Source organism: Mytilus galloprovincialis, chromosome 14 (genome assembly GCF_965363235.1).
Source record: "Mytilus galloprovincialis chromosome 14, xbMytGall1.hap1.1, whole genome shotgun sequence".
NCBI lineage: Eukaryota > Metazoa > Mollusca > Bivalvia > Mytilida > Mytilidae > Mytilus > Mytilus galloprovincialis.
The window spans coordinates 13,201,739-13,216,565 of record NC_134851.1 but is presented as its reverse complement, the minus strand read 5'-3'; the positions used below and the strand labels follow the sequence as shown (position 1 = coordinate 13,216,565).

Sequence of the window (14,827 nt, the reverse complement as noted above, 5' to 3'; positions counted from 1 at the left end):
GCTCTATGGTTGGGTTGTTGTCTCTTTGGCACATTCCCCATTTCCATTCTCAATTTCAATTTCATATTTTATTTTTAATTAATTTTTTTTTTTAATTCCCAGCATTTTAAGGTGGTACCTAACACTACAGGGAGATAACTCTGTAAAATCAGCTAAACATTTTAATTAGATTGTGTTGTTAAGGGAATATCAAGCTTCTCAATGATCAAAATAAGTGTCTGTCAAACTGCTATATAACCAGTGTAATTTTTCTGATACAACAGTTGGTTCAATTTTTTTTATATTTTTATATTTATTTTAAAGGGTCAAAGTAAACACTTTGTCAAAATTTTATGAATATTAAACGAGCCAAATTAATTTTAGTGAAAGTGTTGGGTACCACCTTAAGTAAAATCTGATTTCTTATAATCAAGTGTGAATATCGTTTTTGTCCTCGGAATAGGTTGCCATATTATGAAATAATTATGAAATCGGCTGGGAAATTATAAACAGATGTTTTGGTTAGATTTTGGATTATCAGTCTGCTTTTAATTTACATGTATATGTGCAAATAATGCAGGAATTTGTAAACAAACTTTATTAAAAATAATGATCTTCAAATTTTTGATAATCTGTTATATTTCAATTACCGGTATATTCTATAATTATAACAACACTAATCAAACATCATATAACATATAAAGTACAATTTTACCTGTGATATCCCATAAAACGCTAAAGAAATCAGGAATGGCGCCCATCCTACTCCAAAATATATAAGTGTAAAAGCTGCTAAAAGTTCTAATACCATTATATGGCCTAAGTACAAACCAAAATATGTATAGCTTGGCTTAAATAAACCCTGAAATTGAAAAAGAGAAAACAGTTTTACCATTAAATGGTGTATAAGTACATGTATACTGGTAAACCAAAATATGAAAGCTTGCCGTTAACAAAACACTTTATGCCCTGTTGCATACCACAGGGGTATGAAAATAAAAGACACTCCAATTAATTGTCAGATTTGAAAACAATGCCTTCTACTCACTTTGACAGGGATTGAAAAAGAAACTGAAAATATCAATGACCACAATGTATAACATAAATCATAATGTAGATTAAATATTTACCATTTGTTCAGCTGTTGATCGTAACTTCCTAAAATCTTCATCTATAGTTCTATTCTGGGTATCTTTAACAGAACCTACATGTAATGGCTTTAAATATTTCTTCACACTGGGTAGATCATTGTGGAAAGCTGTAAATGCATCCTGTAACAAAAGAAATAGTCAAAAAATCAGATAGCTTTATATATGTAGGACTCCAAAGTGCGATGGGGACGCTAAAGTATGATGGTCTAAGCTAAAGTGCAATGCATCCATACACTAAAGTCATATGGTCCAAGAAAATATAGACATTAGAAATGCAGTTGGATTATGACGTGATCAGTCGTTTATACAAACCAAAAATGTACATGCCGTAAGATAAATTAAGAATATTTTATCAACATATATTTTAAACTAAATGTCTATGACATTATTTCAAATCTTACTGTGATTTGTGGGCTGAAGCAACTGTGGGTTTTTTTAGTGCTGAAAGAAAGATCTGTGTACTGCACCCGACCTGGCATTTTACTATATAGATACAAAATAGAATATGCATAGGTTTCCTGTGTCTTGTTTCTATTAGAAGGGAGCAGATCCAATTATATCATTGTATACTTTGTAATTTATTTTGCGGTCCCCGTTATATCATTGTTGATTTTATTGAAAATTAAGCGTTTAACAAGTGATAAATTGTCGGCTAAAACATAGTTTGTACATTGAAGGAAAAAATAACATGTATTTGTACTCGTTACGAAGAGGGAGAAAGCTTGGCGAATATTGCATTTTTCTTGCATTCAGATTAAAGATTGTACAAATTATAGAATCTAAACATTACTTATTCCGACATATTGTGTTTGGTAATTTACAATGACGACTGTAAAAAAGGGGGTAGAATATTGATAAATATTGATGAACTGTGTGAACAGCAAGCTATGCCAATTATCCAAATATTTCTAAATACGCCTGAATTTTAAAAAAATGATTTAACAGGAAATACAGTACCGGTATTTTGTCACACTGGCTAAATTATTTTTTAATAATTATTACATGGTTGGTAATCTATAAACAATCACTTTATCCTACAATACAGTCCAATTATTATAAAGCCTACATGTATCACATTTGTTATAGGCCTACCCTAGCATAATAACTTTTGCAAAAAAAATATTTTTAAAAATCCATGTACTTTAACGGTTAATAATCCCTCGAACATTACCCTATTGGTGCATTGCACCTAGTGTGATATACCATCGTACTTTAGCAAAGAAACAACAATCGCACTTTAGCGAGAGACACCATCCTACTTTAGCAAACAACCATTGCACTTTAGTCTGAGACAACATCGCACTTTAGCGTGACCATCGCACTTTTAGAGTACCATCGCACTTTAGAGCCCTACATATTTATTACACATTCTATAACATTAAATAAAGAAATGCTGCTTCAGCTAGGTAATTTCTTATTCAGATATTTCATTAAAAGCAGACAGCTTGCTACATTTTTGTACTTTTAGTAACTGAAAATTCCGAAAATATTATGAGATTTTAATTAATATGCTACTAATTAAACGTTAACTGGATCCTATCGTAATTTAATTAGAAGTCGCATTAAGATATCTGTATAAATTGGTATGTTTGTTTAGGAGATTTTCACTACTTTCTTATATAGACATACTATAGTAATAGCAATCATTACTTGTTACTGAACCCTGAATACCTAAGACACATTACCATCTAGACACCATCTTAGCAAGTACATTTTGTAAATTTAATTGACAAAGACAAGATTTAATCTTTACTTTAGTGGTGATAAAAATATTGAGTGAAAGTTTCTGTACATTAAGAAATTGAATTATGATCTAGCTATTTGGGTTCTGATAAGAATCAAACCACATCTCCTTATTTCTATAATTCTATGTATGCTAATAATGTAGCATCTTTATCATTTCATAGTTCAGCCTTGAATTATATGCACATTGAAATACTTCTTGTATAATTAATTTCATATAAAATAATAAGTTTCAACATGTTGAACTCTTTAAAGTTCATATAACAGTTTATAATATCTTATATAAACAACAAATCAATGTTATTAAACTCAATACAGGATAAGTGGGGAAAACTTGTATCGATCTTGTTTTACCATATATACAACATTGTACAATGAACAAATTTAATAACCAATTTTGATCAAGCATGACTAGGTCAAACTTTCCAGTTCATATACACCTAGCCGCCAAAACTGTGACTGATGTACAGAAAACATCTTACTACAGGTACTAGGGATTTAAAGATATTTTTTAAACTTCAAAATCAATAATTGTATTATTTTTATTCTTAAACATAAAATCTGCAAGACACCCTTGGTCATTAAAGAAATTTTACTCACTAATAGCCTTACAAGCCATAAAATGATTTATTTGGCCTGTAGGTAAAAAAAATCATGAAGACTGCATATTTCAATGTTTCAAAACTTGAAAGCCCAAAAACTTGGACATTTTCTACTGGATTACTATATAAATAGGAGATATTTTTTTCATTTATGAAGGAATCAGCAAGAAATTAATTAAGAAATTAATTCAAAATAAGTTAACATTTTATTGAGATTAAAAAAATAATAATTCCGCATTCCAATGTACATAATGTTTATGCATAAATTGATATCAAAATTCAGATTTCATTCCTTCAGTATGATAATAACACATCAACAATGTACTGGTGTATCTTGACAACCCTAGTATTTACTTATCATGCTATTGAGTCATGACAAAGTGATCAATATATAAACAAGGGTTATTATGCAATTACAAAATCACAAATCTTTGGATTGAGAAAAAAATCTATTTATCACTAATGTTTGCACACACTGACTTTTCTATGTCATCCTGAACATAGAGTATTTCAAATATTACATATCAAATCTATTATGCCGAAGTGTTCTAGTTTTCTTCAATACCTATGAATATTTAAAAAAGATCATTGATTTTTTCTTTCTGTTGTATTCTATTTTTTGAACTTATATAATTTTCTAAATCACAAAAATTAAATTAACAGATTAACAAACACATTTAGCAAACTTTTAAGTATCGTTACATGACCATGTATATATAATCATGATAATACATGCAATAGTCTGAATTAGTCTGAATTTTATACATGAATTATTTTTAACATTGCACCACGTGAAGACAATAATCAATAATCATTTACTGTTACAAATTTAAAATCTTAAATCAAAATATCATGAATAGTGAATAAACTTACATAAATTTTCTAAAGCAATCAATTTCAAAAATTTAAAGGGAAAAATACTTTAAGTTCATGAACATTCCAGTACATGTACATGATGTACCAGTATACACATTTTCTAACTTTGGATTAAAAATTGAGTATGATTTTTTTTTTGGTAAAAGGTTTCATAATGAACCTATATCTGTCCTTAGAAAAATAATAAATACAAAATAAAAACTGTCAGAGTTTGACTACATTTTTTCCTTTTAAAGTCAAATGATTTTGAAGAATTCCACAAATACAAATGTAAACATGCATGGTGCATCATATATAGCTCAGCATGTTGGCCTATAGCTAGTACAAAGCAGGGTGTAGATTACATTAACATGTACTCATCTTCGTATGACATTAAGCACCAATTCATCATTCATCATTCTCATCATCAGATATTAGCAGTAATAGCCACATCTTTAACCAACGTTTAGCAGCGTGGTTTAGTATGGTCTTTAAAAAGATAAAACAAGGCTGAAATCTGACGAGACAGGGGAATTTCACTATAGTATAACACCTTATGAGTTCTTATTTAGAAACAACTAACATCTATGCCTTTTCCTTTTGTTGCCACTTGCACCCTTATATACATTTTTGTACAATTATCACTTTACTCACCGTGGCATCTTGTCCACTATAATGACTGATGACCTTAGTGCCACCCTTATGTACAATTTATTACTTTACTCACTGTGGCATCTTGTCCACTATAACATGTATAATGACTGATGACCTTAGTGCCACCCTTATGCACAATTACCACTTTACTCACTGTGGCGTCTTGTCCACTATATTGACTGATGACCTTAGTGCCACCCTTATGTATAATTATCACTTTACTCACCGTGGCATCTTGTCCACTATAATGACTGATGACCTTAGTGCCACCCTTATGTATAATTATCACTTTACTCACCGTGGCATCTTGTCCACTATAATGACTGATGACCTTAGTGCCACCCTTATGCACAATTATCACTTTACTCACTGTGGCATCTTGTCCACTATAATGACTGATGACCTTAGTGCCACCCTTATGCACAATTATCACTTTACTCACCGTGGCATCTTGTCCACTAAAATGACTGATGACCTTAGTGCCACCCTTATGTATAATTATCACTTTACTCACCGTGGTATCTTGTCCACTATAATGACTGATGACCTTAGTGCCACCCTTATGCACAATTATCACTTTACTCACCGTGGCATCTTGTCCACTATAATGACTGATGACCTTAGTGCCACCTGGATGTTTTCTGGCCCAGTTAGTGATGTTATAGACCTCCCCCTGTATAACCATCCACCGATCTTCCCTCTTGTCATGTTTAGCTATTTCATCCCACGTATAAACTGTCTTTTGCTGTTCTTGCTTGCCACCTTTCCCCATCTCTAACCTGATTTTTATATGTTTCTATCAAAAGTATAGTAGCTGAAATAATAGAAAACAAATCTTTATTGTATGGACAACAAACAAGATAATGATTGGTGTGTGATCATGAATTCCGAGCTGAAACTTATTTTTTAATATTAAATGTACAGTCCTTTTTTCAGCAGGAATTGCTCATATCAACCCAAAAATAAAGGCTGTGTTTTATGATACAATAACCTGATCATTAGTATTTTACTATAACTACATAATGATATATAAGGGGAGGGTTGAGATCTCACAAAACATGTTTATTATTGCTCAGTGGTTTCCAATTTCTAGCTTGAACTCAGTAAAGGGTTACCATATGAATTCATAATTGAACAGTCAGCAAAAACAGCTAAAACAGAAACATTGTAATGGAAGGACTGATAGTATGAAGGGGACATTTGTTGTGTCATCATGTTTGACAATAATGGCCTCATCTCCTACATTTATATCAATTCATCTAAAATGATCTTATTTTTCAAACAAAAATAAGTTTTATTTTGCAAAAGATAAGAATAAAACCAAGACAATCTTTTCACATAGTTTAATTGACTTTGCTCCAGAGACAAACCAAGCCAAAGGACACAATTAATATATTTTCCCCAGATAAAATATCCTATCTATACCTGAAATTTTAATTTTTGTTCACCTTGATAAAATTGATGATTTTTATTTTACATTGTAAATATGCATCACAGAACATTGCTGAGTAGTAAAAAAAGTTAAAAAAATAAATATCACATATAATTTGACACAAATGTCCTATCATGTAGTACAATATATATATACAACAAGAGTGCACACACTGAAATGTCTCACCTTCTTTATTAATCATTGATATTATGTTGATAGTCCTAAGTATAAAGCTTTATTACAACTTACACATAAACTTAACATTAACCAAGATAGCTAAACAAAGACCAATGAACCATGAAAATGAGGTCAAGGTCAGATGAACCATGCCAGGCAGACATGTACAGCTAACAAAGCTTCCATACAACAAATATAGTTGACCTATTACTTATAGTTTAAGAAAAATAGACCAAAACAAAAAAACTTAACACTGTGCAATGAACCGTGCAATTGAGGTCATGGTCAAATAAAACCTGCGGGACTGACATATAGATCATAATATATTTCCATACACCAAATATAGAGGACCTTTGGCATATAAAATTAGATAAAAAGACCAAAACTTAAAAACTTAACTTTGACCACTGAACCATGAAAATGAGGTCAAGGTCACATGACATCTGCCCGCTAGACATGTACACCTTACAATCATGCCATACAACAAATATAGTAGACCTATTGCATAAAGTATGAGAAAAACAGACCAAAACACAAAAACTTAACTATGACCACTGAACCATGAAAATGAGGTCAAGGTCAGATGACACCTGCCAGTTGGACATGTGCACCTTGCAGTCCTTCCATACACCAAATATATTAGCCCTATTGCTTATAGTATCTGAGATATGGACTTGACCACCAAAACTTAACCTTGTTCACTGATCCATGAAATGAGGTCGAGGTCAAGTGAAAACTGTCTGACGGGCATGAGGACCTTGCAAGGTACGCACATACCAAATATAGTTATCCTATTACTTATAATAAGAGAGAATTCAACATTACAAAAATTCTGAACTTGTTTTTCAAGTGGTCACTGAACCATGAAAATGAGGTCAAGGACATTGGACATGTGACTGACGGAAACTTCGTAACATGAGGCATCTATATACAAAGTATGAAGCATCCAGGTCTTTCATCTTCTAAAATATAAACCTTTTAAGAAGTTAGCTAACGCCGCCGTCGTAGCCGCCGCCGGATCATTATCCCTATGTCGAGCTTTCTGCAACAAAAGTTGCAGGCTCGACAAAAATGTATATTCATAGTACATTTGTAGTTTAAATGTACTGTTGACAGTAGAATTTTACAGTTTTTATTATTAGTGTACAATCATCTCAAAGATTTTTTTTGTATTAAAAAAATAACATTTAAATTCTGAGTTTACCTGCAACATCAAATGGAAGTTTTTAAAGACCTTGACTGGCTATATAGCTCACGCACGGTCGTTAAAACAAATGTACGCAATATTTATGTCAACAAAAGCTTTACGAAAAAAAAAAAATTTACATGTAAATTGTAATGGTAATGCACGTAAACCGGCACAGGACGTTTGCGCTTTTTCATAGGACATTTGCGCTTTTTTTTGTGGACACTTGCACTTCAAAACATAGGACATTTGAGCTTTTTAAAAATGGACATTTGCGCTTTTTACATAGGACATTTGCGCTTTTTTTTTTTTTATATCTATGACTTCCCTCCTCTTTTATCCGGGCTTGGGACCGTCTTAAGTTTCAATTCAAATTTCTATCATCACAAAATTCAACTAGCTTGGTAAAACAATGATGATATATTTATTCAGACTTCCAAGTCAACAGAATAAATACAAGGGGAATATAGTTCCCATTTTCAAATCCATGAATGGTATAGAGCTGCTTAAAAAATTTAGGGCAAAATTTAAATGTTCTGTCCATAAAAATTTCTTCAACATAACACAAGCATTCTAAATTGGTTGTACATGTAAAGATGATTATTCCATTTTCTCTGTGGTTGACTTGAAGAAAATTTTCGAATTTTGAGGTCTGTACAGGATAACCTTCAAAGAGAGTGTGAACCTCAGAAGTCTTCTCTTGACTTAGGCAAATTCGGTTGGGATTTTCTTCTCACTCTATACGTACGTATACATTGCCTTTGAAACAGACTATAAATCCTTAGGATGTAAAGAATCCTCACCAACATCTTTCAATCCAACACAAATGATTTTGGATGGTCTCTGTGTGCGGTCGTCAGCAGCCTTTCGTTTTGCATACACTCTTAGCTGATGGCGCTCAATTTTTCTGTCGTCGCATTGTTCATGATTATGATCATTTTTCTGACTCAAAATATTAGAAGTCCCATTGTCCATTTTAATTCTTGCATTACAATTTTTAACGATTATTGTACATCTCCATGAAAGGTCTCCAATTTTTAGGGTTTGGTTGAAACGATATTAAAATCCATCAAGACATATACATTTTTTTTCTTTACTAGTCACTATAACTTTAAACTCTATGTTTAAGACTATGACAATGGGAACTAACTAATGACAAATATAAGTTAAATTTATTTACGTAATGATTACTTCTCATTAAGATTACAGGTAGTCGACTATAGGTAAAAAGCGCAAATGTCCGGTCAATTTAATACAGGTGAATCAAAATTAAAAGCGCAAATGTCCATAGTATTTGAAGTGCAAATGTCCTATCGTTTTACAGGTAAAAAAGCGCAAACGTCCTGTACCCAATTGTACCCATGTAAACATAATGCACTGATTAATTTTAATGATCATTAATGATCTATCTGATGACCAGATTACCTATAACAACAAATACAAATGTAAGGACACCTTTTGTATCAGTTGATTTGCTTGGGGTCATAAACTTGTCATCAGGTAAAATTTTGAAAAACACATTTTTCTACACTTTGTAACAAATTTGAAAGTAATGAAATTGATTGGAAATCATTTCATCATTTAGAAAATTGTACCATATTTGCAGTCTGCACCATTAGCCACTAGTCTGATTCCCCAAACTAAATGTAGTAAACATTGATTAAGTCTAGTGAAAATTTTCAAAATTATATAGGAACAAGTTTTGATATTTAGTTTCTGGACTAGATGATGAAATTTATTTTGGCGCAGACTGTAATTGGCCAAAATGGAAAGAGCTAGCCAAATCACTGGTCTATTGGACAAGTACATTACAGCTTTTACTTACATTTTGTATATATGAAATATATGAGAAATGTTAAGTCTTCTTGCCTTGTCTTTGTCATTTTTCAAAAATAACAAAAACATCTGACAAACACATATATATATATATATATATATATATATACATACTAAGATATACATGATATAGGAAGATACAGTATAAGGGCCAATGAGACAACTCAACATGTACTTTTTACTGGTCAGTTTTCAAAGAGAACTATTACCTAAAAGACTAGGTTATCCTCACCTACATGTACATAGTAATTTGTGTGAAGACCATGATAGCTGGATTAGATACAAATGTAACAAGATACACAACATAATAAATGTAGGAACATTTACATTGTGCAGCTAATTTATATTTCATAACATTAAATGAACCTAACATCCCGTAGGTAACATTAAGTGAACCCATCATAGACCAGATTTGAAGATTAAATGTACTTTTAGATACTGATTGATATATCTTATCTAACTCTGTACACATATATATAATCTATATAACCATGTCATTATGACCTTCCGTATAACAAAGTAAGCTGTGTTACTGTATGTTCAGTGTTCTAGGATTTTTTTGGCACCTTGACTTACCACGGGTAGGATCAATAAAAAAATTACTTACCCACATCTAAAAGTTAAATCCGCCAACCAATGCGGACGGCGCAAAGCGCCGCCCTTATGGCCGGGGGTCTGGGGGCCACTCAAGGCCCCCAGAAGCTCTGGGGTAAATGATGCAAAATCCTGCATTCTAGCCATTTCCTGGCACCTTTTTCATGCTTCAGAAAGTACCCTTTTTTGTGATGTCAAATGATGTTTTGTATGAAGCAATGATGACTAAAGTGTATTGAAAAGTATTTGAAATATATGGCTTAATTGTAACTATATACCTATACCACCAGAAAAGTACATTGAACTATAACAGTACTTCACTGACTTTCATACCAATAATCCACTGTAAAAAAAATAAGGGACTTACATGCAACTCTTTTTAAAAATCAGACATGCTCTTTATAAAATACTGAATATTTTTCAGGCTGATTCACTGAACATTAATGATTAAGGATAAGTCATTTGTTGCACATAGATTTTAAATTTAAAAACTTTTATGACATGCTTTAAATTATATGTTGTGAAGTTTGTCTGAACAAAGCTGGATTCGGATACGATTGAATTTTGTACAAAATTTAAAAAAAACGATTTCTTACTAAATTTGACAAATATGTTATAGTTATTACTATGTCATTTATTAAGAGCTATAATAAATGCAACTGTAAGTTTATTTTCCTCCGATGACAAGAAAAAAAATCGTTTATGTCCCGATTTAAGCACCAGTTATCAATCCGGATTTTCCGATTTTACCGACACCGTGACCGACTTTTAGAATGATAGAAGAATGTGGTCTCTTTTGCGCTTGATTACACCTAGTAAACGAGTGCTTGAATAGATAGACATCGACAAAATCTTCGATCTTTTATCAAAGTTTTTTCTCGTGATTTAATAAAAACAAAAAGCAGATATGGGAAAATTGAAGAGGACCGGGAAATTTCAAGAGTTTTTCGGCTTCCCCGAACTTGAAAATTGACTTACCACCGGGTGACAAAGGCTAAAAAATGACTTACCCGTTGTCCTAATCCACTTACCCCGGGTAACGGGTAATGGGAATCCTAGAACACTGATGTTTGATCTAGTATTTATCAGGATCAGATCAAAAGACCCATTCACACTGAGAATTTTTCTACAATAATGCTGAATACTTAAATTTATGAACTTATCCTGAGACTTTTAATGTAGTAATGATGCATATAAGTTGTCTTACATATATACATGAAATAGGTCCAAGACTTATCCAACTATTTTTTCTTCTAGTACATGTACAATGTACATGCTCATGATAATATTCCATTTAAAACAGTCAAATAACTAGTATTCATAGACAACTATCAAATTCAAGCAATTTCCCAATCTAGGATTTTTAGGGGCCCCAACATAGACAGAGTTTAGAGAGGAACAGATAAAAAGTCCACATTAACATGATTAAGGTTCAAAGGCAATATTTTGCCCAAATTTTATGAAAATTAAACGAGCCAAATTAATTTTAGTCAAGATGTTAGGTACCACCTTAAACCAAATACACTGTATTGCTATTTGTCCGGCATGATTGGACATCACAAACGTTACTGCAAAATTTTGTAGAAAAATCCAACGCCATAATCATAGGCAAACCCAGTGGGCCTGGGGGGCCAAGGTCCCCACCTTTTGTGGCAACTTTGGTTGATTATGCTGATGGGGAATCACTGAAGCAAGACTGGATCGGGCCCCCTTAGATCAATCAGCGCCTCCCCTCCCCCCCACTCTTATGAAAAGTTCTGGAACCGCCACTGACAATGGAAAGGTGATTGTCGTATGATGTCAAAAGTTCAAGTGGGACAGATTCTCAGGTCAAGCAGGACAGATTTCCAAACAGTGATACAGTGTATACACCTTATCGCTATTTGTCCGCCATTGCTGGATATCACACAGGTTCCTGTAAAATGTTGATGTCATAAAACAAAATATCTGACGCCACAATGGAAAAGTGATTGTTGTTGACGTCAAAAGTTCAAGCGGCCGGGTCAGCCGGGATTAGCGATAAGGTGTATTGAGATTGGTGTATATAATTTGTACATGTACTATATGTGCAAAACAATATTTTGGGACCTTTAAAATACTCTTTTTTACCATGTTTATCTTCTATTTATGTTAATTATCATAATTCTTTGACAACACTTGGCAGAAGCTCCATATTAGCCTCATGTCTGACATTATCTGTACAATATATGACTATAGTTTCTATGCAAACCATCACTTCAGAAACATAAGATGATAAGTCATTGCATACTGTCAATCATTTTTTTGTCACATAATGGACAATTTTATATACCTTGACATATCTTTAAAACTTAGTGTAACAAAATCAACGACTTAAAAAGCATACCAACAAACTTCAAAGCTATTGGCTTCGCTGAATCTTCATAATCATAATTACAGTGAGTTGCACCCTTTGACAGCAACGGAATTTTCGCGATATTTGTTTCTACAAATAAAATTTAATGAGTTTCACGTAACTTTTGTATGAACTTACCTTTTATAATATTATAATGAGTTGTAAAATTTCACAATAATTATCTCTGTTTGGCCAACTCAGATTATACAACTTGGTTTCCACGCACGGTCTATTTTATAACCAGCCGGTCGGCAACCGGAAGACAGAAATAAAGGTGAAGGTCTATCTAATAACTAAACACAAAAAAGTGTGTGTCACCAAGGACGTGCGCTTGGGCGTGTTATTAAAATATAGGCTCAATATCATTATCTTATTGAGCCTCGATGTCGGATAACTTAGCAAAAATAAGATAATTTTATTAACCAATAATGTAAATGTTTCCAAAATCTCCAATCTAACTAGAGCCGGCTAGACCCTAACTAAAATAGTTTACCTATACCTTAAAAAATATGCTATCCGTTCATTAATTTGTACATAAGATAAATCATAGGCCAGTATATGGCACGCCGTTTTTATATTTATTCAAATTTTAAGATATCTTATTTATTTAACAAGATATCTTATTAAGTATTAAGATATCTTTGATTTTTATAAGATATCTTATTTAATTTGAAAGTAAATAAGATATCTCTATTAGTTTATAAGATATCTCTATTAGTATATAAGATATCTCTATAAGTTGATAAGATATCTCTATTAATTAATAAGATATCTCTATTAATTAATAAGATATCTTATAAAGTATATAAGATATCTTACTTCTTTATAAAGATATCTTTTAAATACATACTTTATAAGATATCTTATTAATTAATAGAGATATCTTATAAACTAATAGAGATATCTTATTAACTTATGAAGATATCTTATATATTAAATAAGATATCTTTATAACCAATTAAATAAGATATCTCTATAAGTCAATAAGATATCTCTAAAAGTTTATAAGATATCTCTATTAGTTTATAAGATATCTCTATAAGTTAATAAGATATCTCTATAAGTTAATAAGATATCTCTAAAAGTTTATAAGATATTTCTAGTAGTTTATAAGATATCTCTATAAGTTAATAAGATATCTCTATAAGTTAATAAGATATCTCTATTAATTAATAAGATATCTTATAAAGTATATAAGATATCTTACTTCTTTATAAAGATATCTTTTAAATACATACTTTATAAGATATCTTATTAATTAATAAAGATATCTTATAAACTAATAGAGATATCTTCTTAACTTATGAAGATATCTTATATATTAAATAAGATATCTTTATAACCAATTAAATAAGATATCTCTATAAGTCAATAAGATATCTCTAAAAGTTTATAAGATATCTCTATTAGTTTATAAGATATCTCTATAAGTTAATAAGATATCTCTATAAGTTAATAAGATATCTCTAAAAGTTTATAAGATATCTCTATTAGTTTATAAAATAAGATATCTCTAAAAGTTTATAAGATATCTCTAAAAGTTTATAAGATATCTCTATTAGTTTATAAGATATCTCTATAAGTTAATAAGATATCTCTATAAGTTAATAAGATATCTCTATTAATTAATAAGATATCTTATAAAGTATATAAGATATCTTACTTCTTTATAAAGATATCTTTTAAATACATACTTTATAAGATATCTTATTAATAAATAGAGATATCTTATAAACTAATAGAGATATCTTATTAACTTATGAAGATATCTTATATATTAAATAAGATATCTTTATAACCAATTAAATAAGATATCTCTATAAGTTAATAAGATATCTCTAAAAGTTTATAAGATATCTCTATTAGTTTATAAGATATCTCTATAAGTTAATAAGATATCTATAAGTTAATCAGATATCTCTAAAAGTTTATAAGATATCTCTATTAGTTTATAAGATATCTCTATAAGTTAATAAGATATCTCTATTAATTAATAAGATATCTTATAAAGTATATAAGATATCTTACTTCTTTATAAAGATATCTTTTAAATACATACTTTATAAGATATCTTATTAATTAATAGAGATATCTTATAAACTAATAGAGATATCTTATTAATTAATAGAGATATCTTATTAATTAATAGAGATATCTATAAACTAATAGAGATATCTTATTAACTTATGGAGATATCTTATTAAGTAAATAAGATATCTCTATTATTAACTATATAAAAGATAT

The 14,827-nt window shown here is 30.7% G+C and overlaps 1 protein-coding gene across 4 annotated transcripts in view; it reads right to left on the bottom strand.

The window, feature by feature from the left end:
* Nucleotides 1–12,874, bottom strand: part of LOC143059105 (fatty acid desaturase 2-like) — a 33,556-nt gene extending 20,682 nt beyond the window's left edge. For 2 of the 4 annotated variants that reach the window (XM_076232599.1, XM_076232601.1), the window contains exons 1-4: nucleotides 12,722–12,874; nucleotides 5,571–5,798; nucleotides 1,110–1,250; nucleotides 695–841 (exon numbers count right to left, since the gene is read on the bottom strand). In XM_076232599.1, the coding sequence (XP_076088714.1) occupies nucleotides 695–841; nucleotides 1,110–1,250; nucleotides 5,571–5,756 (474 nt within the window). In that variant the 5' untranslated portion in view covers nucleotides 5,757–5,798; nucleotides 12,722–12,874. The remainder of the gene's footprint in view (nucleotides 1–694; nucleotides 842–1,109; nucleotides 1,251–5,570; nucleotides 5,799–12,721) is intronic. The other 2 variants (XM_076232600.1, XM_076232602.1) reach the window with 1 other exon arrangement.
* Nucleotides 12,875–14,827: the final 1,953 nt, after the last annotated feature.